General features: G+C 36.9%; 2 protein-coding genes and 1 pseudogene across 2 annotated transcripts in view; 2 read left to right on the forward strand and 1 right to left on the reverse strand.

Moving 5' to 3' along the window:
* Positions 1 to 26,471, reverse strand: part of LOC137083179 (uncharacterized) — a 172,377-nt gene that overhangs the window by 7,249 nt on the left and 138,657 nt on the right. The window lies entirely within an intron of this gene.
* Positions 1,900 to 3,652, forward strand: LOC137085125 (serine/threonine-protein kinase pim-3-like; annotated as a pseudogene).
* The window catches only part of smchd1 (structural maintenance of chromosomes flexible hinge domain containing 1), a 106,162-nt gene continuing 87,443 nt past the window's right edge, over positions 7,753 to 26,471 (forward strand). Inside the window, exons 1-10 of the mRNA XM_067422933.1 lie at positions 7,753 to 8,159; positions 8,270 to 8,345; positions 10,259 to 10,417; positions 15,550 to 15,632; positions 16,928 to 17,061; positions 17,474 to 17,588; positions 18,337 to 18,456; positions 20,430 to 20,596; positions 21,848 to 21,938; positions 23,237 to 23,453. Of these exons, the coding sequence (XP_067279034.1) occupies positions 7,953 to 8,159; positions 8,270 to 8,345; positions 10,259 to 10,417; positions 15,550 to 15,632; positions 16,928 to 17,061; positions 17,474 to 17,588; positions 18,337 to 18,456; positions 20,430 to 20,596; positions 21,848 to 21,938; positions 23,237 to 23,453 (1,369 nt within the window). The 5' untranslated portion in view covers positions 7,753 to 7,952. The remainder of the gene's footprint in view (positions 8,160 to 8,269; positions 8,346 to 10,258; positions 10,418 to 15,549; positions 15,633 to 16,927; positions 17,062 to 17,473; positions 17,589 to 18,336; positions 18,457 to 20,429; positions 20,597 to 21,847; positions 21,939 to 23,236; positions 23,454 to 26,471) is intronic.

The raw sequence follows: 26,471 nt of genomic DNA on the forward strand, positions 1-26,471 counted from the left end.
TTGGAAGACGAAAGAAAATAAAAATCATATGCGACTTACAATCCTAGATCCCGGCTACCATAGTAGTAGTATAAGATATGACCGGTTATTATTTAAAGATCGTGCTTAGACATAAGACGAGTAAAATTAAACGTTACTTATGCAGTGTCTTTGAACACAGATGACAAACTTTGTCGATGTGTTTCATAGCATGGGGTTCATACAAGGTTAATAGTTTAAGACCTGCTTTGAATATTTGTAGAAATAAGATCTAAGATTTTACATTTTAAACAAGCTAAAGTTTTTGAACAGACGATTTTAGTAAGAATATACTTTAGGTTGAATTTAAGGAAAATCATTCCTACAATGTGGCATCAGATCTTATACGGTTGTCTCATAGGTAGATAAAGAAGATACGACTTTATTTAAACTTTAAAGATTGGATTTAGATCTCATTTAAACTTTAAAGATTATACTTTGAAAGAAAATTAGTACAAACTAAATATTGGCTCTGGAAAGGCATTGGCAGACAAACTTAACATGTGCTCTGACATGATGTACAGAGTCTCAGCTCTAACCCCTCCCGTCCAAGGGGGGTCTGAAGCATTCATTTCATAGTGGAGTACTCTGGGAGGATCGGAGGGTGTTTATTTTTATATTTATTATTATATTTTGCTAAAACTATAACTAAAAGTGTTATAATTTTAATAATTTTAGTAACATTTGTTTTTATTCATTTAAAATAGAGAAAAGTTAATTTTATAGAACCAATTACCGTGTTTGTGTGCGTGTGCGTTTCAGGTATTCCCCTGATCAAAATTTGACCCATGAGCAAAACAGCTTATAAATTATATTAATTAATGTATTATTTAATTATTTTTTAAAAGATGTGGAAAGTTAGATGCAGGCTCTCTAAATATTATGATTATGATATTACTAAATAATATCTCTAGATGATTTTTGTGAACCCGTTTCATACATTGCGTTGCTTCATAAGCAGTGTGTTTTTTCTTCAACTCTATAAACATTTAATGCGTGTCGTGACCTGTGAGGCCCTATAGCCCAACTCCCACGGATGAGGTACGTTTCAAAAGGGACGAATAGTGCCATATATTAGGCGAGATCTGAAGCGGATGGCAACAAGGTGTCAGGAATACACACCCACACACCCCACCCCATGGGTAAGAGAGGCTGCTTCGGGAGACATTCAGGAAATAGGATGCCTGCATGGTATGGGAACTTTGTTTTTAAAAGATGTGGAATGTTAGATGCAGGTTCACTAAATATTGCTAAATAATATCTCTAAATGATTTTGTGTGAACCGTTTCATAACTTGTATTGCTTTATAAGTAGTGTTTTTTTACTTCGAATCTATAAACATTTAACTGAGCGGTATTTTTGTGACTCCATTTTATTCAAAACTAAAATGGTTGGTTTAGGTTTTTTAATTATTGTTTTTATTAAACTATTTTATAAACATTCAACTTTTGCGGGGTAGATTTTCGTTTATATTATTTGAAAAGAAGAGAATGCTTGTGAGAGATACACTTGACAGTTTTTTCACAGTACAGCATGATAATATGGAATGAGGAGGAGGAGGAGGAGGAGGAGGAGGAGGAGGAGGAGGAGGAGGAGGAGGAGGAGGAGGAGGAGGAGGGTCCTGATAGCCCGAACTTCAAAGGATAAAACTTTCCATCACAAATATATATCATACCATCTTCAAAGGATAAAACACCATATATTATCATTATTAACGACTTCATATATTATTAACGACTTCAAAACATCATATATTATACCCTATTCAAAGGATAAAAACTTTCCGTCACAAATATATCATACCCACTTCAAAGGATAAAACCATCTGTCAAAACATTATATATTATACCGGTAATCCCCATAAACCCCGGATGTGGTGCAATGATTGACCAAATTAATGTGAAGAAACTTTCTGCAAGGTAACCATTTACTGTACCATTTAATGTATTTGATTCCTTGCATATGACAAAAATGACATTAAAGGCCCACTGAAGTGCTTTGTAACGCGCCAAATTATTCAATGTGTTGTTGACGTAATTTCCCCTGAAACGGCTCCAGCTGGTAGCAGCTCCTCCCTTTTTTGAAAGTTTGACTAGAGCCTTTCTGTTTGGTAAAGCCAGTTTCCTCTAACTCTTTATCATCATAATCTCCTCCATGCAGCCTTCTGTGCAGAATTAATATGATATCATTAATTGATCCACATATGATGCACGCATATGATCCACGCTTCGCTGTATCTAAATTTAGATCTATGGAGAACTGTTGGTGTGTGCGCGCTGCTGCAGTGTGTGAGACTAACGTGAAAACAGACTTCATTTGACTTAAAGCATATTTATACTGAATCTTTTGCCTTTCACCATGTAGAAATATAGTAAAAGTGTTAACAACTGACCGATTTTAGCCACAATGTCTTCAGCAGCGTAGGGGGCGGGCTTTAGATTCTAGAGAACATTTTGATTGGACAGAAGATTTGATGAGAAGGTGAAGTCTGCGATGATGTCATCAAAATCTGTGATTTCGTTTTAATGAAAGTGAGAGACTGCTTATATCTCTAAATGCAAATTTTGTCATTGTTTTTGAACACGGCAGCTTATTCATAACTTTAAGACTAACATAGTCTATAAAAACTTCATTTTTGATTTCATTGGGCCTTTAAGGACATTTGATCATATATTTGACAGAAGCATATATGAAGGGCCCGTTGCTGGAATGAGGCAGATGAGGCTCTGTATTCTGGGATCTGCCAGTAAGACATTTTCTTCACTCCTTTGTTCAGACAGCCTTTATAAACGTATTTATAAATGATAAATCAGTAAATGTCGTCTGCCACAATTAGGCAGGTGTGATTTACTGTGGTTTATCTATCTACAGGTTGCCATCAAGTTATTCTCTAAGGACAGGGCCAAAAAGAGGCTGAAAGTTGTAAGTTCCAGTTTCATCCATTTCTACATAATTTGTCCCTGCAGGAAGGTCAGAGTCTGCTGCCCGATGGAGGTGGCATTGATAACCCTGGTCAATCCGGCTCCTGCGTTCCGCAGCTTGTGGAGCGGTTTGAGCGACACACAGACTACAGCATGATCCTGGAACAGCCAGCTCCCTGCCAAGATCTGCAGAGTTTCTGCGGGGAGAACAGCTGTCTGGATGAGAGCTTGGCCAAGAAAGCACTAGTAAAGCTGATCACCGCACTGAAACACTGTGAGAGTTGTGGAGTCCTGCACCAGGACGTCAAGCCAGAGAACCGATTTCCACAGCTTCCCATAACATCAAGCTGCTGGACTTTGGTTGTGGAGATGTGCTAAAGGACTCGGCCTACATATCCTTGCGGGTTGGTTTGCGTTACAGAAGGAATAGCTCTGTGGATGTTAGTGAAGTTTTGATGATCAAACAAAGAGAATTAGTTTGGCCTGGAACTTTTCAGTGGACGTTTCTGGTCTTCTTTGGTCTCTCAGGCACTCTTGTATATGCTCCTCCTGAGTGGTTTGATCAGCACTGCTATCATGCAGGACCAGCTACTGTTTGGTCAGTGGGAGTGACGCTCTACAACATCTTGTGCTTTCCCTTCAGAGCCACACACAGGATCTCCTTCAAAAGAAGCCTGATCTTCCCTAGAGAGCTGTCTAAAGGCAAGAGATAGCAAACATTCATAGATAAAACCCTGGGAAAGTTTGTTGTTTTGTGTTTCTGAAGACTATACAGTGTGTTAATGAGTGCCATCAGTTGATTAGCTCATCTCTGTAGAAATATTCAGAAATTCCCTGGCCCGTTTTCAAGCTGCAGTAAAAAAAAAAAAAAAAAAAAGCCAGGGCTAAGTATTTCTCTGACATTATAAGCAAACACTTCCATCACCCTAGAATTTTATTTAATACCATAAACTCAATTGTTAAACCAAAGTTTCTCCAGAGGTCGAGGCATCCACAAAAAGCTGTGAAGAGTTTTAGATTTTTTTTACTGACAAAATTGACCACAATAGAACTAAAACTATCAACAGCACTTGATCCTATCCCTTTACAGATTATCAAAGATGCTTTTGATCCCTTCATTCAATTTATTCTTAACTCTTGCCTTGCCACCCGCACTATTCCTACATGTTTCAGGTTGTCCAGCCTATGCTAAAGAAACATCATTTGGATGCAAAATGTCCTAATCATTTCCGGCCTCTCTCTGAATTCTGGGGCATTGAGACTAGTCGGGAGAGGCAACAAATTTGAGAAAAGCTTGGGAGGCAACACCAGCAGGGCAATGGTGGAAAAATCCCAGCAGGAACGCAAGAAACCTGAGGCTTGATGTTAACTCTAAAATAACATCAAAATAACAGACGGAAAATCAAAAAAATGGAAAATAAAGAAATACTAAACTAGAACTGACCGAAGCATGAAGTCTAAAAAGGACTAGACAAGATATATAAGCAAACACTGAATGCATACATGCACACAACAGCAAAGACGAGGGAAAGGAGCTCAATATGGGGACATGAGCAACAGGTGAGCACAATTAGTGAAACAAGGACATGACCAGACTAAACAAGGGGGCGTGGTAACGGCAAACAAGGACATGACCAGACTAAACAAGGGGGCGTGGTAACGGCAAACAAGGGGGCAGGACAAGAGGAACACATGAAAAACACAGGGGGTGCTTCTCCGGCCCCGTCCACACGAAGCCAGAGCTTTCCCAATCTGATCTTTTTTCCCCCTTGTTTTAAAGAAATATCTGCGTCCACTCGAGATCACCGAAACTGACTCAAAACGATGTAGTATACATGCCAGGCCAGTGTGTGGCGCTGTAATTCTGCCACAGAAATACACTAAAAACGGAGAAGAAGAGTTGTGGCTAGAAGGGAGTATAGTGGTAGGAGGTGAGGCAAAATCTCATGATAAAATAACAATAAATACATTTGATACTTAACAGAGGTGTTTTATTAACCTCTACACCTACCCCAACCTAAACCTTATAATAATGCAAATACGGTAATTAAATGATGCAATATTGGTGTGTTCATGTGTTCAATATCCCTTAACTTTTTCACAGTGCACCGTACATTCTGACTAACGTTATATAAACATGCAATATCGTTGATGAAAAAAGACAAGTCTAAAATGTAGACTGAATGACACTTTAAGCAGAACATCTCAAATTGCTGAAATGCAGCCTACTTGTTTATTGATGTTTTCAGATCATCTGTGCACGAGAGAGAGAGAGAGAGAGAGAGAGAGAGAGAGAGAGAGAGAGAGAGAGAGAGAGAGAGAGAGAGAGAGCTTGCATGCATATGGTTGGCACATTGGACATGTTTAGGTAAAACACCGGATGTGTTCTTTTCACAGAAAAGCTCTGTTTTGGGGATTTAATTAAATCTGGCAACCGCACGAACGCAAGCTCTTTCTCGCACGCGGATGATCTGAAAACACCAATAAACAAGTAGGCTGCATTTTAGCTATCCATTAGAGATGTTCTGCTAGTGTCATTCAGTCGGTCTGTGTTCTGTCAGGACTCACGAGCCGCTTCGCTGAATAACTGAACTGCTGTGAGCTGTGAGCTGCTGAAATAAGCCAATCAGATCAGCGCTCAACATTAATATTCATGACTCTTCCAAATAAGGCTAAAACAGAGCATTACATCCTAGGGACAATTTCTAGGGTTGTAAATGGACCTGTAAAACTGTATCTGGACAATTTTTGCCCTTAAATAAGCCACATACCCTCTATGTAGATATCAGAGAACAATTTAACATATTGTTTCAAATCATTCTAGAGCACCTTTAATGTAATGCGGGTATTGCACTAAGTACAGCAATTTGGTCAGTGCACGCTGTGTTTAAATGTGCTATAAAAAATATACTGCTCAAAAAAATGAAAGGAGCACTTTAAAACAAATCAGATCTCATTGGGGGAAAATATCATGATGGATATACTAAGATGGACTAGGTAATGTGTTATAAACAAAAGGATGCCACATCGTTTGATGGAAATGAAAATGATCAACCTACAGAGGACTGAATTCAAAGACACCCTGAAAATCAAAGTGAAAAAATTATGCAGCAGGCTAGTCTATTTTGCTGAAATTTTATTGCAGCAACTCAGAATGGTAGTCAGTAGTTTGAATGGCCCCCACATGCTTGTCTGCATGACAACGTCAGGGCACGCCCCTAATGAGACAACGGATGGTGTCCTGGGGTATTTCTACCTGGACTAGGGCATCACTAAGCTCCTGGACAGTCTGAGGTGCAACCTAGTGCCATCAGATGGACAGGAACAAAATCTCCCAGAGGTGTTCTTTTGGATTTAGGTCAGGTGAGAGTGGTGACCATTCGATGTTATCAATTCCTTCATCTTCCAGGAACTGCTTGCATACTCTTGCAACATAAGGCAGGGCATTGTTGTGCACCAGGAGGAACCCAGGACCCACTGCACCAGCATAGGGTCTGACAATGGGTCCAAGGTGTTCATCCCGATACCTAATGGCTGTCAGGGTGCCATTGTCTAGCCTGTTGAGTTCTGTGCGCCCCTCCATGAATATGCCTCCCCAGACCATCACTGACCCACCACCAAACCAGTCATGCTGAACGATGTTACAGGCAGCATAACTCCACGGCTTCTCCAGACCCTTTTATGACTGTCACGTGTGCTCAGGGTGAACCTGCTCTCATCTGTGAAAAGAAAAGGGCACCTTTTAAGGTCATGTTCTAATTCTGGACCCACTTTATATTAGGTGGCCTTAACACTAACATTGTAATTAATAATTTGATACAATGCACTTATTGTGTACATACATGTTTTTACATTGTACTTACATTAAAAAAAAATACTTGCATGTAATTACATCTGTAATTAATTTCTGTAGTTACATTTGTAATTACAAAGTTGACACTTCCCTACACCTAACCCTATCCTTAAACTGACCCACACCACCACACCTGTCCCTAACTCTACCCATATCCACCTCAATATCAGGAAAGGTGTTTTGCAATACAATTTGAACACAGTAAATACATTGTACTTATTTTTTGATGTAAGTACATAGTACTTAAGGCCACCTAATATAAAGGCCCTAATTCTTACGATGATAAGTCTAGTCTTACTGACCCAAAACATATATATATATATACATATATATATATATATACATACAATGTTACAAAAGCTTTCTATTTCAGATAAATACTGTTGTTTTGAACTTTTTATTGATCAAAGAATCCTAAAAAACTTTTTTTTTCTCAACTGTTTTCAACATTGATAACCGATAATAATAATAAATGTCTCATGAGAATGATTTCTGAAGGATTATGTGACACTGAAGACTGGAATAGTGATACTGAAAATTAGCTTTGCATCATAGGAATAAATTACATTTTAAACTAGGCCTATAATCAAATAGAAAGTTATTTTACATTTACATTTACATTTACATTAAATACAGCATTAAATACAGGTGAGCAGAATTAATACTGGTAGTATATATATATATATATATATATATATATATATATATATATATATATATATATACATTTTCTTTATTAATTTTTATTGATATTTTTGTTTTTATTATTTGTATTATTTTCCCATTCATTCATTCATTCATTCATTCATTCATTCATTCATTCATTCATTCATTCATTCATTCATTCATTCATTCATTCATTCATTCATTTAGTTAATCCAAAAGTGTTCCAAACTCCAGTCCAGTAGGGGGCGGGAATGCACCTATCGTTTGTTTGTCAACCGTCGTGAAATGCCAAAAGAAGAAGAAGTACGATGTTGCAGCACGAAGGAATTTGGGTGATGCTCCTGGCGCGAAATCTTTAAATTGATATCCTCCTTTAAATAATAACCCGTTGCACGTGAATTTTAGGCTAAATATTAGCCCGGTGAACGACAGAGCAAATCTAAACCTTAAGGTAAACATGTCAGTCACGAAGCGATGAGTTCGGGTTTGGTTTTATGAAAAAGTACCACCAGGTTGCTGGCTACGCAGTAATGTGTGACGAAACGAACATGACCGAGAACGGAGCGGAGAGAGACCCGCTGAAAAAGCCATCGAAATCGGTTTGTGTTTATGACTGCCGACCGGACAGAAGCGCAACGCCGGCGAGGACGCTAGACATCGCGAACACGGATTACAATGGCTTTCTGCAGGCTCTCAGACAGGTAAAACAGCTGCTCTGTTTACCAGGGTAATTTAACCGCACGCATCATCTCTTTTATAAACATTTTTAACAGTTACATTTAACAGTGACATGCGTTTCTTTTCATTATAGGAGTTTTCACTGTCGACAAACGAGACTTTCGTTATTAGCACGACGGACCGAAGAGAGATTGATAAAGAACTTTACAGTAAGCCCTCTAAAAGCTTTTATTACGTAATATGTATGTACTTACGTACCTGTTGTCATTTTATTGTTTGCAGATTTTTCAAAAAATGTTTCATTGCATTTCAAAACTGTAAATAAAGTATTTGAATCGTATTCACAAGTTAAGCCCAAAATAATTCATACCACCCTTAAGAAAGGAAAATATATTTACCAATATATTACTTGAAATATATTATAAATATATGGAATAATATATTGATGGTATTATAAAATATATTATATATTCATGTAATATATTGCAAAATATACAAATGATTGCCGCTTTCAATATATTGCAATATATTGGAAAATATAAATATTAAATCCCATATATGTGAATATATTGCCTAATGTATTGCATGATATTTTCCAATATACTGCCATATATTTTTGTTTCGTAAAGGCACCTTGGCCAAATTTTAAAATGAAGTGAAATTTATTTATTTGGTGAATGGGTGTCTTCTGACGGGAAATGACACTGGAAAGTTGGCAAAGGCATTGTGTTAGAGATATTGATGAAAAATATTTTTACATTTTGACAATGTTCCATGTTCATAATTATTCATATCCCAAAACCTTATAGCTAAATTCTCAGGAGGTACAATATTGTGCACCATTCTAACGCGCCTGGTAACTTCTGGCATGTTTAGATTATTCTAATCAACTATAAATTCAGATCAGTTGGTACACCTGTTTGCTAGTCATGGTTAACACCAAGGATCTTTTGAACCTCTAGTTGCACATTGTGGATGCACATAGGAAAGGGAAAGGCTACAAAGGTGTTTACAAATGTTTTCAAGTAGCCTACCTGTGGCCACTGTGCAAATGATTATTAAAGACTGGTTGTGCAGAAGGCTAGGAAGAATTCAAGTATCACCAGCAAAGCCATCCTAAATATATTCAGAGTAATGCTGGTAACATCATTTCAAGGCGGACACTATACAAGGCTGTCCTCCATGGACATTGACCAAAGAGGACTCCACTTCAAGACAAGCACAGAAAAGTTTGCCTTGCCTTTGCTCATCTGAACAAAGCAGTAGCCTTTTGCTCATCAATTTTATGGTCTGAAGACTCAACTTTTTGGAGTGGTCAAGCCAGAGTCCAGACCTGAATTTAGTTGAAAATTTGTGGAGAGAACCGAAGACCAGAGTGATGGCAAGGAAGCCTTCCCCAACCTCAAGCGCCTGGTGATCTATGCAAAAGAGAAGTGGTCCAAAATCAGAGGAAATGTGCAAACAAACAAAAAAACTGGTCACCAATTATAAAAACCATTTGATAGAGGTGATGAAAAAAATAAAGGCTTTGCCATGGATTATTGAGAACGGTTTTGCCAATGTGAAAAAACAAAACGGCTGATATTGTTCATTAATATCTCTAACACAATGTCTTGCTTTTGTCACCTTTTTGTGTCATTTTCATCTAGAAGATGCATATTTGTCATAATGAAAAATTTGGCCTGGTTATGAATAATTCTTTTATTAACGTTATATGCGTAAACCGTAAGAGCTCTCAAAGTTTAAAATAAATAAATATTGTAGTTATTTTCAAGTAAAATCATTTTTTTTTATTTAAAAAGTAAAAAAGTAAAGAAAATATTTGATTTAAATTAAACATTGTATTTTACTTTTTATTTTGGTTAGTTTTTCAGTGTTTTTTATTAATTAAATTTGTTTTAAAAGTAAAGTATTTAATTTATATGTTTATTTTAATGCTTACATTTTTTTTTTAAAGTTCTAAAATGTATTGCCAAAAAAAAAAATGTAATAGTAAAAAATGCATTTTCGACGTTCATTTAGTTGTTTATAGTTTTACATATGAAAATAAACAAAGTTTAAACTAGTTAAAAACTATCTTTTCATGTACTGATATGGCTTTCTCTGTGTTTTGATGTAACAGACGAGCTGGTTGATGGGAAAACCTTGCACTTGTTGAAGTCTGTGAATCAGGAGCTGTCTATGTCAACTCAAGAGCGGATTGAGTATCTTCCGCACTACCATACTCTAGTGCAATGTGGCATGTATGAGTACTATGCTAGTGAAGGACAGAAAGCGTTGCGTAAGTTTGCATGCTCACCTCTGCCATGCTGGCATACATGTACACGCATACATCCCCATAGTCCTATCATCAGTGTGTGAGATTTCCGATACACAATATTATTTTAATAATACTTTTTTACTTAGGCCTTTTTGCTAATTTATTCTATCTTTAATTTACTTGTTTTTTTAAATTAATTTATTTGATTATTTACTTTTATTATAATAAGAAAAAGAGGCGATTTAAATTGGTGACAGAAAAATGACATGTCACAATATTAGAAATATTTAGGTTTTAAACCATGAAGGCGAGCCAGTGGATATCGCACAAGCAATGTGCAAACTCTGTGTAAGTTATGTCGATGAAGAAGTCTCAAACCACAGTCAATGCAGAAACCACAGCCCATCACAGAAAGTGAAAGTAAAAACAAAATGAGTGTTCAGCCTCAGTGCATAATCTCTCAGAGACGATGTCAGATTAAACTACTTAAACATATGTTGATAACGGTAAATAACTTGTGGCCAGTATGTTGTGAAAACAATGAGAAGTATTTTGTGTTAAACAAGTTGAAAGTCAGTGTTTAAAAAATAAAGCTTGCTCATAACCTTGGAGCTGAAACAGATGCTCGAGGACAAGAACCAGAAGAGCACAGAGACTGCAGTTGGAGTATGTGTAGCTATTTTAGAGAAATGCAGGGACTGTCCCACAGCTGAATATGTTAAAATCAGTTTCAAAATCAATACACGCTTGTATGGGAAGTCAGTGTAATTGATAAAGTACACTGGGGAAAATATGCTGGTGAACAGCTGTATGAATCTACACCCGGTTGGATTAATTCTGAATTTATTGCAGTCTCTTAATGGATTTATCAGGAAGACCAGAGGAAAGTGCTTTGCAATAATCAAGCCTAGACATAATAAGGGCGTGAACAAGACTTCCCGACATGGGCAAGGAGTGGGAAGGTCTAAGACTGGGACTGTACAGTGTATCTGGAAAGTATTCACAGGGCTTCACTTTTTCCACTTTTTTTTTTAAATCTTGAAGCCTTATTCCAAAATGGATCAAATTCATAATTCCCCCCCTCAATACCCTATAATGGCACTGTGAAATAAGTTTGTTTGAAATCTTTACAAATTTATGAAAAAATAAAATAAAATAAAAATCACATATACGTAAGTATTCACAGCCTTTGCTCAGTTCTTTGTTGAAGCACTTTTGGCATCAATTACAGCCTCAAGTAATTTTGATTATAATGCTACAAAGGCTGCCAGGCTGCCAGCTCTAGGAAGAGTCCTGGTCGTTCCAAACTTCTTCCATTTATGGCTGATGGTCTGTGCTCATTGGGACCTTCAATGCTGCAGAAATTTTTCTGTACCCTTCCCCAGATCTGTGCCTTGATACAATCCTGTCTAGGGCTGGGCGATATGGAGCAAAAAATGTATCTTGATATACGATATATATCTTGATAACTTTACAGGAGAAATAACCTGCAAAAACAAATATGCCAAATACAACAAAGTCTTTTTATTTATTTATTTATTGGGGGGGGGGGGGACACACTCAGTTTTAGTCAATCTCATGTCAATCTTGAGTACCTATAGAGTAGTATTGCATCCTTTATATCTCAGAAAAAAAAGTCTTTAGTTTTATCATATTTATAAAAGAAATATGGGCTGTACCGAGTCTTTCCAGAAAAAGCCGAGCGCCTGGAGGCGTATCGTGTGGGCGGAGCTAAAGAATGACGAGTGCGCAAAACGGTGACGTCCTCAAGCGTGGAGAAACCCTTGCTGTCGATTCTCAGCTAATAGATATATGATCCAGAATCATTCGGAGGCTGAAATAAATTGAACAGGAGAAACAGCAACAGCAGGACGTTGTTCTCTGGTATGTACTGTATTTAGTGGTATGTACTGTATTTACTGGTATGTACCTGTCAACATTTGTGTGTCTTTACTCGCAGTTTATGAGGACATGATTCGGTTTATGGACTATTGGATGCGACTAAACCTTAGCAGTAGCAAGCAAAACGGTTTTGCACGTCAGACTAGTGTAACGTTATACATAGAACAACAATGGAGTAACCGTTAGCGCATTTGAATGACGAAGCACGCGATCGTGTCGTTTACTGATGTTTACTCACACGACGATAACCGACAGCACAGACATTTGAAGCAGTTTTACTCACCGCCTGCTTCCAAAGCAGGACCGAACCTTTATCGCTGGGACCGCTCTGTCAAAAACACACTTCTTTGGTATGATTTGGTGAAGTCCTGACAGCAGTGACTGTAGAGATCCACTTTGCGACGCGACTGAAGCGATGTTGTGAAGCTTCCCGTCATTTCTGCGTTCAAATCGGTTCAAATGCAGCTCTGCCTTCCTGGAATGCTGTGCTGGAGCGTTGAAGTCGCTTAATGTCACCCATAGGAATAAAGTGGAGCGCGGCGCGGAGTGTTTCTGGGCGTGCATTTCCTCTCTCGCTCTAGTCACACGCGCGCACCCTACCGGGAGAAGAGCCCGTACGGCCCATACAAGGACCTTCCGCTCTATTAACGTCAAGCCGAGCCATACTCGAAAAAAACTCTCCGAAACTTGTGAGAAACCGGAAGGAGTATTTTTGAAACAGAAATACTCCATCAAACGTCCAACATTAGTTTTTGAAACTTTGTCTATGTTTAGGATGGGAATCCAAGTCTTTAACAGTGTAAAAAGCTCAGTATGCATGAAACAGCATTTCACCCCCCCTTTAAAGTGCAAAGCGGTAGGCTGTTCATGTAGGAACAAAGTACTTTTGTGACATTTAAAAAAAAAAAAAAAATCCCTTTATACAAAAATAATAATTTAACTGAAAACTAAAGGAAGCAATAATACATATTGCCTTCTTTTCATTCATATTTTATGCTTTCAAAAGATGAATCAAAGACGTTTTTACACTTAAAGTAAACGTTAAGCATTTTGCAGAAAGATGGGGACATGACTGTGCTAAAAATAAACATATTTTTTCATACCACCACTTCCTGTTGAATTTATAAGGGCTATTAAATAAGAGGTCACAGCACTTCAGTGCTCTTTCACATCCATAACGTTTTAAAGGTTAAGTTTATATAATATAACAATTATACAAATAGCTTGAAACTTTATGAACAAACCTAAATTATGTCTTATTAGGATCGACAATTCACCTCAGTACTTTGCTCTGGATAACCATAAAAATACGTTAGGCTAGGTACTTGACCGTTAAGGACGCTTCATATTAAATCATGCATATGACTATTAGCCTACTGTAATCAGACATAGCCTACTGTATATCCGTGCATATCCAATAATCTTTGCACTTTGTTAGTTATAATACGAAAAAGGTTTAATCTTTCAAGTTCAGTTTAAATTGTATCCAAATTCAAACAGTAGATGTCACGCTCTTTACTAAAGCGTGACTGAACGCCTCAGTGTAAGCTGTGGATCAAGCAGATCATGCACATGAGCCGATTTATTTTCCAGTTACAGTACACAGAACAGCACTCATAGGACACCCAGGATTTTCCCTCTTGGTTAAAACCATATAGGTTTTAAGATTCACCATATAGGTGAATAGGCCTGCCTATTCATCATAATCCTGTAATAAAGCTTACAAAATAATAATAATGATATTGCAATCATTTTGTTTTCAAATAATATGCAATCATTTTGACTCAGGACTTTTACTTTGTACTGCATAAACTGTGGCTGAAAACCATGCGATCAGTACGTCTCGCACTAATAGTGTCAATAACCTGACTGCGGGTGAAACCTGCGATTTGCTCTATGATGAACAATAATATTTCTTTATGAATTTTAGCAAGCAGTTGTGTTAGAAGGGAAATCATGGTCTCTAACTAGAGTCTTGAACAACGCACACGCATGTTAACATGATAAATAATCCTAACCTGGTTGCGGACGCTGCCGTGCTCAATGAGACAACACGAAAGGGGAAGGGGAACAAAAGCAAAAGCAAGGAGGCGGGGGGCGAGCGAGCGGGGGCGAGCACAGCACAGAGAAGGCAAACAAGCAAAGTGGAGGAATCAGAATTAAACATAAACAATATATCAAATATGTCAAAATCCATATTGTGTTTAAAAAATATCTCAATATATTTTAAATATGGAGATATATCGCCCACCCCTATTCCTGTCTCAGATGTCTTCATGGCTTGGTTTGTGCTCTGACATGCACTGTTACCTGTGGGACATTATAGACAGGTGTGTGCCCTCCAAATCATGTCTAATCAACTGAATTTACCACAGGTGGAGTCCGATCAAGTTGTAGAAACATCTCAAGGATGATCAGTGGAAAGCAGGAGCACTGGTTGATTTTTAGTGTCATGGCAATGGCTGTGAATACCTATATTCATGTGCTTTTTTGTGAAGATTTTAAACAAAACTTCTTTTGCGTTGTCATTATGCGGTATTGTTTGTAGAATTCTGAGAAAAATAATATATTTAATCTATTTTGGATTAAGGCTGTAACGTAACAAAATGTGGAAGAAGTGAAATGCTGTGAATACTTTCCAGATGCACTGTATCTAAATGTCAGTGCATACTGACCTAAATCTGTGACTTGTCAGCATAATGAAACCCCAGACCAAGCTTTCGAATGATCTCTCCAAGAGGCTATATCCAGTCAAAAGTTTGGACACACTTTCCCATCAAAGAGAATGGGATAGTGTGTCCAAACTTTTGACTGGTAGTGTATATACTAAACAGAATGGGCCCTAACACAGACCTCAGTGGTACAACTTGCTGTACCAATGTTGGTTCAGATTTCTTTTTTGCCCAAACATACATACTGTAAGCAGTCTGGGAGATAAGATTTAAACAAATCAAACACAACACCACAGATGCCTAACCACTCGTGCAATATTTCAATGATGATGAAATGACATGGTGTCAAAAGCAGTGCTAATGTCTACCAAAGCTAAATTCTGAATACACCCATGTCGGCAAAAGTTAGAAGGTGAGTCAGTTTCAATACGGTGTAGGGGTGTGAAGAGACATGCAATTGGGTTTCTGAAAAAAATTATAATGCTGATGCGTTTGATGATATCTTTGGCTATCGTCGATACACAACAATATCATTGTCACAGTTTGATGTGTGCCGTTTCTCTTTTTGTTGTGTTGCAGCCTATGCTTTTGCTGAGCTCATTGATAATGCACTGTCAGCCACAGGTAAAAACACGGGAACCAGGAGAATTGAAATCCGATTGGTGAGAATTCAACACTGACCCTCTTTCTTTATTACAAACCCTAGTGAACTGTCAATAGCATACATCCTATAGGTGTGACTAGAAGTCATTCATTTTCAGTAGCTACATGTACATGGACACCTTTTGCTTCAATCTAAACATAGTGAATGATGTTTAATCATTTGACATGCACACACTGCACAAATAGACAATTTCCTGCATAAAATCCATCCTTCTGCCATTGTTTGTTTTTTGTTTTAAAATGCAGACTTAAATTACCTATTTCGGGCCCTGATTAGGAGATGACAAGCACATGGAGATTTTTGCGATGCTGCTTATTTATCAAGCAGTTAAAACACCCCTTCCCAAATGACTCGACAGTTATTTATTACACTTTTCAACGAAAACAGCTTGTTCCCTCCATCATACATCATTATGCCATTTCTCTGTCATTGCACATGTGCAGAACATTCCAGTTTCAGTGTCTACATGTCTTATTAAACGTATTATAAAAAGTTTAAGCCATAATTGTTAAACAATCAGTTTTTTAAAAAGTATCTTATGCTCACCAAGGCTGGATTTATTTGATCAAAACTGAGGTAAAACTGGAATGTGAAATTGTATTACTATTTAAAATGTTTTTGAAATGTATGTTAAAATGTACTTCATTCCTGTGATGCAAAGCTGAATTTTACTCCAGTCTTTGCTTGTCAGTGACATTGCTTTTCAAGAAACATTTATTCTTATTATTAGTGTTGAAAACAGCTGTGCTACTTCATATTTTTGTGATCGCTTTTGATAAATTTAATGCATCCTTGTTGTATTTATTATACATTTTTTTGCAGAAAAAAAAGATAATCTTACAGACCCTAAACTATGGAACAGCAGATCACATACTGTTGTAGACTAGGGCTTTAATTTAAAGGTACAGTAAAACATTTCTGACAAACACTGTTGATATTTGAAATCAACACCAAAAAAACACCCCCCCCAAATAAAATAATACAAATGAAACAAAAATTATGAACAGTAATGCTTGCTGTTTATAAATTTTTTATTTAGCTAGTTAGCTCATTGTGGTTTAAAACAATCTTTGTGTTTAACTGGAAAAGGCTGCTGGTCATGCTAATGCATTTGCCTGGGGTTTATCTGCGATTCAACATAAAACATCCACTGTTAGACATTTTATACATGTGAGCAAAATAGCATTCAGGTCATTCAGTGAATTATGCAGTAACGTACTTTTTGTGGCACTTAGTGCACTTTGACCTACTATTAGTCTCTTATCCAGATGTTTTGTTCACTTTGTTTTTCAGCTGTTCGATGAGTCTCAGGGAGGACCTGCTGTTGTGGTGATGGATAATGGATGTGGAATGACATCTAAACAGCTGAACAACTGGGCCGTTTACCGTCTGTCAAAGTTTATACGAGAAAATGACACGTTTCATAGGTATGCTTTTTAAAAAAAAAATTTATCATATGTGAGCTAACTCAAAACTACTCATAATTCTAGTTATAGAAGCTCTGATACTTATAATGTTATTCCATGTTATAACAATGTTATTTGGATCCAAAATGCCCTCTCCATATATTAAATAATATATAATAGACACTATCTCTTTTTTTTTTTTTTTGGATGACCATCTTTGTTAAAAGTGACCCAAATTTAGTATCGGCTGTGATTTACTTTTTTCCTGCTTACACGTTCATGGGACATATCCTATCTGTGCCACATGGAAGGAAAAAAATGGGTCACTTAAGCCATGTAATGTAAATGCGGACATGGTGTCAGATAATAATTGTCTTATGGAGCTTGCCTTGATACCCATCACCTTTTTTTCTCTTCTTTGTTGTGGACATAGCGAAAAACCCGGTTATGAGCGACCAAGTCCGGTTCCACGCAGTCTGAACAGTGACATCTCATATTTTGGAGTTGGAGGCAAACAGGCTGTGTTTTACATCGGCCAGTCTGTCAGAGTATGTTTGCATGCAGTTTGTTCACATTTTTCAACAAATATCATTCTTGCAAATTAATACATTAGATTTACTACATCACTTTTCTGTAAAGCAGAACCGATATTTTAAATTTTAATATTTTAAAATTGTCAATAGACCAGGTTGGTTTAAGTGGTCTGATCCACAGATGTGTGTCATGTTTCACTTCTCTGTGCCATGGTGCATGTCCATGTGGCAAAAAGTCAGAGTTTCGTTCAGCTCAAGCTCAATGACTGTCCACGCACAAGTTTTGCATGATCATGAATGCTTCAGTTGAAATCAACCAGGCAGTGTAGATGCAAAGCTTTTAGTTTGTTAGAGTTTACTTGGACAGTCTGTAAGCTTACACTAACTTGAACAAACCTTTGGGTCTTTTAAAACAGTATATAGTGCTGTTACAAATTATAGGTTAATGATAGTTTAATTGTGTTTTTTTTATTGTTTACATGGTCCATTTAAAGAATAGTTGACCTCATTATTTACTCGCCCTCATGTTGGTTTTTAAACGTTTAATTTTTTTTTCTTTTAGATTTTCTACTAATCTCTTTACATAAAATAACAGTTGTCATAAAATAACAGATAAAAAGTTTTAAGTAGACTCTGTAACGGTACATTGATTTTCAGTTCTTTTGAAACCATAAAATGGCTTTGTGGAAGAGGTGATGATTTTGAATTAAAAAACCCTTTATCATGTTAATATTTTTACATTTTTTTATAATGTGTGTTTCAGATGATCAGTAAACCTGCAGGCTCTCCAGATGTTCATGAATTTGTCATGTCTAAAGAAGACTTTGAGCGCAAGGAGCTAAATAAGGAAGACATTTACTCTGGCTTCATTAGAAACAGGAAGGTGAGTGAAATACATGCCATCTCATGTCATTAGTTGTTTCCATCACCCTGTATTTATGTGCATTCTGAAATATTGAAATGAGGGATGAAAATGACAAAGTAAAAAAAAAAACTCCCGCAATTCACAAAAATGTTTTTTTACGCTAGCTTGAGGTAGTTTTAGACTTAAAATAAGTAAAAAAAAAAAAAAAGAGTTAATTTGAATAATGGGAGGTGGCAATGCATTTGCCAAATATATTTTGACGTAGTGAACATTAAACCCACGTGACTGATCAACTGTTTCCTCATGATGGGAATTCAGGCTCTTTTTAGAGAACCAAACCAGATCATCTGGCTCAGCTAAGTAATAAGGGTATACGTTTTCGTGTTTCGCCACACTGCTCAACCACACGCACTCCATGCAATAACTGAATGTTATGTTAATGTGTAGTCTACTGTTATCACACGTGATGGCACACACATACACGTAAGGGATAATGTACACCCAGCCTGTTGTTACTGCAGAATAAACCCAGACAGAGTGATCAGGACCCCAATGCGAAGCGGACAAAATATTGTCTTTAGATTAAATATTTTATTAGCTCTTCCGCTAAGAAAAACAGTTCCAAACTGCTTTAAGTCTTTATCTATTGCTGCTATATGTTGAAAATGAATGTTGAAAGGGTTAGTTCACCCAAAAATGAAACCAAGCCTATAATTTACTCACCCTCAAGTCATTATAGGTGTATATGATTCTTCTTTCAGACAAATACAGTCAGAGTTATATTTAAAAAGTCCAGGCTAACGTTAATCCAAGCAGTAGTTATAGCTGTTTTTGAAGTCCATAAAAATTGCAGCTGTCCATCAAATAACGTGCTCCACACGGCTCTGATGGGTTAATAGAGGCATTCTGATTCGAATCGATGCATTTGTGTAAGAAAAATATCCATATTTAAAACTTTATAAAGAAAACCCGCCTTGAAGTCTTCCATTGTAACCCACGGCTGTTGAAGTATTTAACAGCCACAAGATGGCGCCAGCGTTAAGCATAGAAGTAGTACCGGTCAAGATAACTCGTAGCACCCGTATGAGTGATTGTTATCTGGGAATAACATACCGCTGGAATCCTCGATTGACCAATCAGAATCAAGTATTTCACAGAGCCGTGTAATAAATCAAAATAACATTCAGTTAATGACTGCTTGATGTGTGGCTGAGCACTGTAGTGAAAAGATAATCATATTCTTCTGTCTTGTATTAAAGGGCACCTATTATGCAAATTCACTTTGAAAAGGTGTTTGAACATAAATGTGTGTTGGCAGTGTGTGTACACAACCACCCTATAATGGTAAAAATCCACCTACTCCTTTTTTTAATCCCCATAAATCATAATCAGTGTCTCAGAACAAGCAGAAAACCACTCACGGATGTGCTGACATCCAGCTCTGTGCACATGCGACAGGAGCGTGTGTGTGTGTGTGTTTCCACATTCAGATGATAATATTTCATGATGATGAAGAACTGCAATGTCACATGAACTGTGATAGAGATGATCATTAAAACAAACAGATATCATGTTTCAGTTTTCACTCGGGTGTTCACTGCTGTGATTGATCTGTGAACAAGATGTGTAGGCTCCGCTGTCTTGGGTGGGGAGCAGCAGCTCATTTGCATTAAAGGAGCCACACAAAGAACAGCTCATTTTTCTTCAACCCCAAAATTGCCTTTTTCAAAATGGTATGAATTTTGATCTGAAATTTCACAGGGACACTCTTGGGGACACCTGAGACTTATATTACATATTGTAAAAAGGGGCATAATAGGTGCCCTTTAATATACAAAAAGGTAAAGCGCTCTCAGACGGGAACGGACTCTCACCGTTCACTTAAATGAGCTGGCTCATTGAGCTGACTGAGTGCGAACTTTGAAAAGATTAGCTTCATGTTTGGATGGAAACCCAGCTATTGTTGGCACTTGGATTGTTTTCTTTTGCAGCCTGGGGATTGCTCGCATGTGAATGTCAGCGAAGAGCAGTTTCTGCAGTCTATTGTGATTGAAGAAAATGGAAAGGAGAGTTTCACTGCAGTTGTCATCACTGGAATCCAGACTGAACACGTCACCTACCTCAAACAGAATTTCACTCTGTGGACCAGAGAGTTAGCGTACGTACCAAAAACACTTACCCAAACTCCTCCCTTAGCAGGCATTTAAACACTTATCATGTTCATTTACATGACAGCAGCGTTTTAGGGGTCTGTAAGCACAAACTTTTGAAAACTTGTTTTAGAAATCGAGACCGTTATCATGTAAACTAAAAAAAATACAAATTTGTGAAAACTGAGTGTGTGTGTATTATGTGTTCAGTCTATATGCACGCAGTGTTTCTTTACAAAGTGACCTCACCAACTACTGGCCTTGCATGCATAATACAGTATTTTTAGCCGTTTTCACAAACCTTTGTGAACAGGGATCGTTTTGACAACCTTGTTGTCTATGCGATCCATGCCCTAACCCTATATTAATTAACTAGTATGTAGTTAATTAATATTTGTTAGTACTTAAATGTATAATTACACTGAAGCATGTCTGAAATCTTCATTTTAGTTTATTTAGCAATTTTTTTATGCTGAAACATCTTGACATCTTGAGACCCTCTTAGAATCTGCAAACAAATGTGAAACTCATTCAGTTATGTGAAGAAAAAAAGCCAATGACTATGATAATACATAGTTGATGTTTTTTTTTGAAGTACAGAAGCATTTACATTACAGGTTGCTTTAATTCTATAGCTAGCACATCTTTTTATTTATTTGGTAACACTACAAGATAACTTTTTATTTATTTATTTTGCATCTATTAGTAAATGTTGAAATTGAAATGAACTAAGATTAATACAGTATTATTTTTTTGTTAGTTCATGTAACTTGGTTAGATTACTAATGCCAACCAATATTGTAAATTAAAACATTTTCCCCTTCATTTTATGTTTTGAGATTTCTTTATCTGTTTTTGTTTAATTAACATTAAAAACAGAGCAGCAGGTTTATTAGGCAGATGTCACTTTAAGAGCTGCACTGATCCAGTATACTGTTACACAACTGTTTTATTTCTCAACTGTTTACGTTCACACAACACTTGACTGACTATGTTTATGAGGATACTTGCCAATATGAGCATTTTGACATTATTTTGGGTAACAAGATGTAAAAGAAAACGTGCAAATGATTAATTTTCGGGGTGCTGCAGCACTGGCCCGATTAGGCAAATGACAGCGTCAAATGTCCTGAGTGTCGTTTACGCTGGTCCCGGGCCAGTCAATGATCAGGCAGTCATTATTTTTGAGCCCTGATAAAAGCTACAATTTATTGTGAAGACAAGCCATGGGCCATTTAATTCTGTTTGTTTTATTTCAGGCACACTTACCATTATTATATACATGGAATTGATGGAAATGACAAGAGAAAAATTAGAAAAACTGACGATTTCTCCAACATTGACATTCAGGTATTGATGTACATGTATTATACCCTTTAGAGCAAAAAGGCAGTAACTACGCAGAGTGCAGAACTGAGAAAAATGGCTTCAAAGTTATCCTGTCATCCAGCCTAAGTAGTTGTAGGTAGAGATTATTGGACATGTTATTGGCTGTTTTGTTACTTTATATTAGCTTATTCTTTGTACATATCAATCCTCATTTTTAATTTGATATTTTACCCCTATTTTGCAATTACTGTATTCTTGCTTTGTATTACTTTACCAAAACGTGGCACCATACCAAGGAAAAAGGCAGTAACTACAGACTCTCCCGTATTTGAAATAATTGGAACCATTTGTTTACCGCAACATGGATATACCAAACCCAAACTAATGTGACCATTTTAGGTCAATATTTTTCACTGATTAATATATGTATATTGATGTCTGTATATCATAATATTTAATTGTACATGGAATAACTGCAATTAGGTCCATGACAAAATAATGCATGAATTAGGCATTAATAAATGCCTAAATAATGACTAACACAATAATAAATTAATAATTTTGTACCCTTAATGAAAATAAATAAAGAAAAGCCAACACACAAAAACACAGCCTGGCTTCATAAGTTACATTGGGCCTACAATAATAGGATAAAACATAGAAGCTTGCACTCATGCAGATGGACAACATTTTCATAGGTTAATATAATTAAGGGGAATCCAAATTAAATATATAATTGCTCTGCAGAAGTTTGTTTTTGTTGAAAGAATGGATATTTAAAGAGAAAGATGTCAGTTTTGCTCACAACTTGCTAACTTCTCTAAAAAGCGGACTTAGTCTTCAAACTGCGGCTGCGGAGAGAGTGTGTTTAAAGTTGAACAGACAACTGTCAAGTTAAAGAATAACTGTTACACCGATTTTCATATGGACAGTTATATTCTTTTCTATATATTAAATGTGTTCACCATGGAAACCGTAACTTAACTGCGTAGCGACAAGGTTATTTTTTGTTAGGTAAAACATAACAAGAAGACAGTAATGGATGTTACTGTACTCATACTTTTGTTAGTGTAAAAACAACTACCTTTTTTTTCCCAAAACGACACATTTAAGATAAGATGTTTTGTCACACAACAACGGATGCCTTGAATGTCATGAAAATGATGATAACTCAATTTTGACCAAAAATGCTGTTACTGCCTTTGTTTTGTAAGGCAGTGTTTGTGGCACCAAATCCATTGATAATTCCGTTTAAGTTCATTTTATGCATCAGAATGACCCTGTTTTTTTCCTGAAGCTCTCTTTCCCTGTTTTCTCAGATCAGTTTGTTTGAGCGTTCCACTCGAGTCCCCCGTGTAGTGAATCTGAGGGAGGTGGATAATGACATGCAGACTCTGTATGTCAGCTCCAGTGTTTCAACTTTTGAGTTTAAAGCCATTGGTGCCAGAGATTCCTTAGTGGAGGGATTGATCCGTTATCACCCGTTTCTCTACGATCGAGAAACATACCCAGTGGATCCATATGCTGCTTCAGCAGGTATAGTAAATCTGTGACATTAAAGAGGACCTATTATGCTTTTTATTTAATTTTTTATAAATGTCATATCGGTCTAAAAAAATTGCAACTTTTAGTTTTCCGTTGGTCTTAGGAGTTTTAAATAGGAAAATATTGAAAGCTATTAATGCTAATTTGATTCGATGTATGCTAAGCTATGCTTAAAGTGATACTGCCAGATACAAAGATCGGCTGAATGGATTCAAAAACGGTAAAATTCAACTGTTTAACTCTAAGGGACTTGGAAAATGAGCCTACTTTCAAAAATAGGTGCAGTTTTCCTTTTAGTGTTGTCTAAAATACTGACCGTAACACTAAATCGGTACTGAAATGTTTTAAATGTGACTTTGACTGCTGTTGAGCGGAATCACCTCTTAATGGCCATTGTGCTCACACGCTCATCAGATATGTCTGTGATTGGCTACAACTTTTAGCGCTTCACAAACATGATGTTAATATACATCAATGACGCTTTTAACAGAGCGCTTACACAGATGCATACAGAGCATTTGAATGCAGGTGTCTATAAGCCTACCGGTCCGCTGGTTGACCCCTGCTTGTGCTTTCAAACGCTCCTGCTCCCGCTTTCAAAACTTTCAAACACTTGGGTGTGCATTCAAACGCTCCTGTGTGTCGATCATTGTAGCCAATCACAGACACATCCAATGAGCCTTTGAGCACAATGGCCAGCCAGAAGTGCTTACGATTACAGCTCAACAGAGCTTGAAGTGTCACATTTTTTATTTCAGTACCGATTTGGTATTGCGGTCAGTACTTTTGACAACAATAGTTCCTTTAAATGAACAGCAAAACTCAGCATTTTGTTCATGTACCCCCTCTGTCACCTCACGTACCACAGTTTGGGAACCACTGTGGTAGAGTATAAAAAAAGCAAATATACTGCGCATGTGTCTAGCTCATCCAACTTTGAAAGCTGTGCGGACAAGACTGTGAGATGAAGCAGAAAATTAAGTATATCTCTGTTTAAACAGAGCAAGAGATGCATTCAATTAAAGAAAACTTAGAATAGAATGCGGTTTCATCAGCAAAAGGCAGCTTCAACAAATAGGGTTCATTGGCCACTCTGCATAAACACTCAATACAGCAGCAATTATACTCTTAACACAGGGCACTAAACTAAATCACTTAAGGTTGAATGATTGTGATTGGTTAAGACAAAGATTAACTTATCCACATGTGGGCTGAGAGTCAGAAGGATATCTCCATTAATTATCCATAAGACAACCAAGATAGCGGTCTAGGCACAAAGTGAATCACTGAGTTTTTAGGCTCCAGTTTGTCTGTCACGTTATCATTTCATCTCCTGTGTGCCATTTGCTATTACACACACACACACACACACACACACACACACACACACACACACACACACACACACACACACACACACACACACACACACACACACACACACCTTCTTCAAGGTTGGAGTTGGTCGAGCTCTAGCTCTGATCAGAAAAAAAGATATACTTAAGAGGTTCAGACAGTTTTTGTCATTATTCTTTAGTGATCGAAGATGAAAAGTAAAGTAAATGCTTTAAGATTTGGTCTCATAGGAGACAGACCTGGGTGACCCCAGTGACCTAGGCAGTCAGGGTTAGTTAGAAGAGTAAATATTTGTTTTAATGTTTTTCTCTCACAGACAAAGAAAGCATGTTCTAGTGAACAGACATTCAATTCTATAAATACATAAATATTATAAGCTTGATTAACTTGATTACAAATCACTCATTACAAATCACTTAAAAGATATACAGTGTATTGAAATGGCAATGGCTTCCAGAATCAATTACATCAAAACATATTCAAATAGACCCCAAAAATAGGGCTGCAACTAACGATTATTTTGATAATCGATTAGTTGGCTGATTATTTCTTCGATTAATCGGATAAAAAGCCTTCAAAATATTTTTCTTATGACAAAATGCATCTCACCCAATGATGTCCTTCAAACAAACGTGCCGACTGAATGCTCTGAATACATGCTATATGAAAAAAGATAGTTTAAATTCCTACACTAAAAATTATTTGAAAAAAAGTCTGTTCAGTGAAGTCAGACTGTCAGGAAGAGACTTCATGCAAAATGTAAATACTTGTACGAATTTGTAACACTTACAGATAAGGATATACCGGTAAGCGTAAAATGAAAGTTTTGCGCTGAGGACATCCATCACACATTAAACAGCACACAAAAATGCCTGACTGCATCTTGTTTTGGGCAGCTTGGATCTTTTCCAACAGCAGCTCACTCTGTTTCCTCCACTGTTTTTAGATGCATTTTGTCCATAGAAATGCTTTATTTAGTGCTGTAATTTGACGCGACTGGTGGAATTTTTCCATGCATGTGGACAGACTTGACTAATCGATAATGACATTTGTTGTTGATTATTTTCATTATCAATTATCGAATTTATCGTTTGGTCGTTGCAGTCCTACACAAAAACAAAATTAAGACTAAAAGGCTGATGATATGGCAATATAATATGTAAAATGGCATAATATGGCCTTATTAAAAGCTTTCTGGTTATTTTGGAGTTTGTTTTCATTTAGACTTTCAATGTCTAGATTATTTACATATATGCTGTCACCTGTAATGTTGGAGTAACATGTATACATACAAATTTTGTCATTGTTTTTTCATCCGTGGTGGTGTGGGTCAGATTAAGGGTAGGGTTAGGTGTAAGGGAAGTGCCAACTGTGTAATTAATGTAACTTCAGAAATTAATTACAGATGTAATCACATGCAGGTATTTTTAAAATGTAAGTACAATGTAAAAACATGCATGTACACTGGCCCCATTTATCAATCTTGCGTAGAAACGGACGTATATGTTGGCGTATGATTATGCTTACACTCCTCTCACCGCCTGATTTATGAAGCTGTGTGCACCTCTGCAATCCAGATGTACGCAATACTTTCCCTTGATAAATCCCGCGGCGGCTGAAAACGATCGTCATTAGAAAAACACGCCCCTATAT

This window comes from Pseudorasbora parva, chromosome 1 (assembly GCF_024679245.1).
Source record: "Pseudorasbora parva isolate DD20220531a chromosome 1, ASM2467924v1, whole genome shotgun sequence".
Taxonomy (NCBI): domain Eukaryota; kingdom Metazoa; phylum Chordata; class Actinopteri; order Cypriniformes; family Gobionidae; genus Pseudorasbora; species Pseudorasbora parva.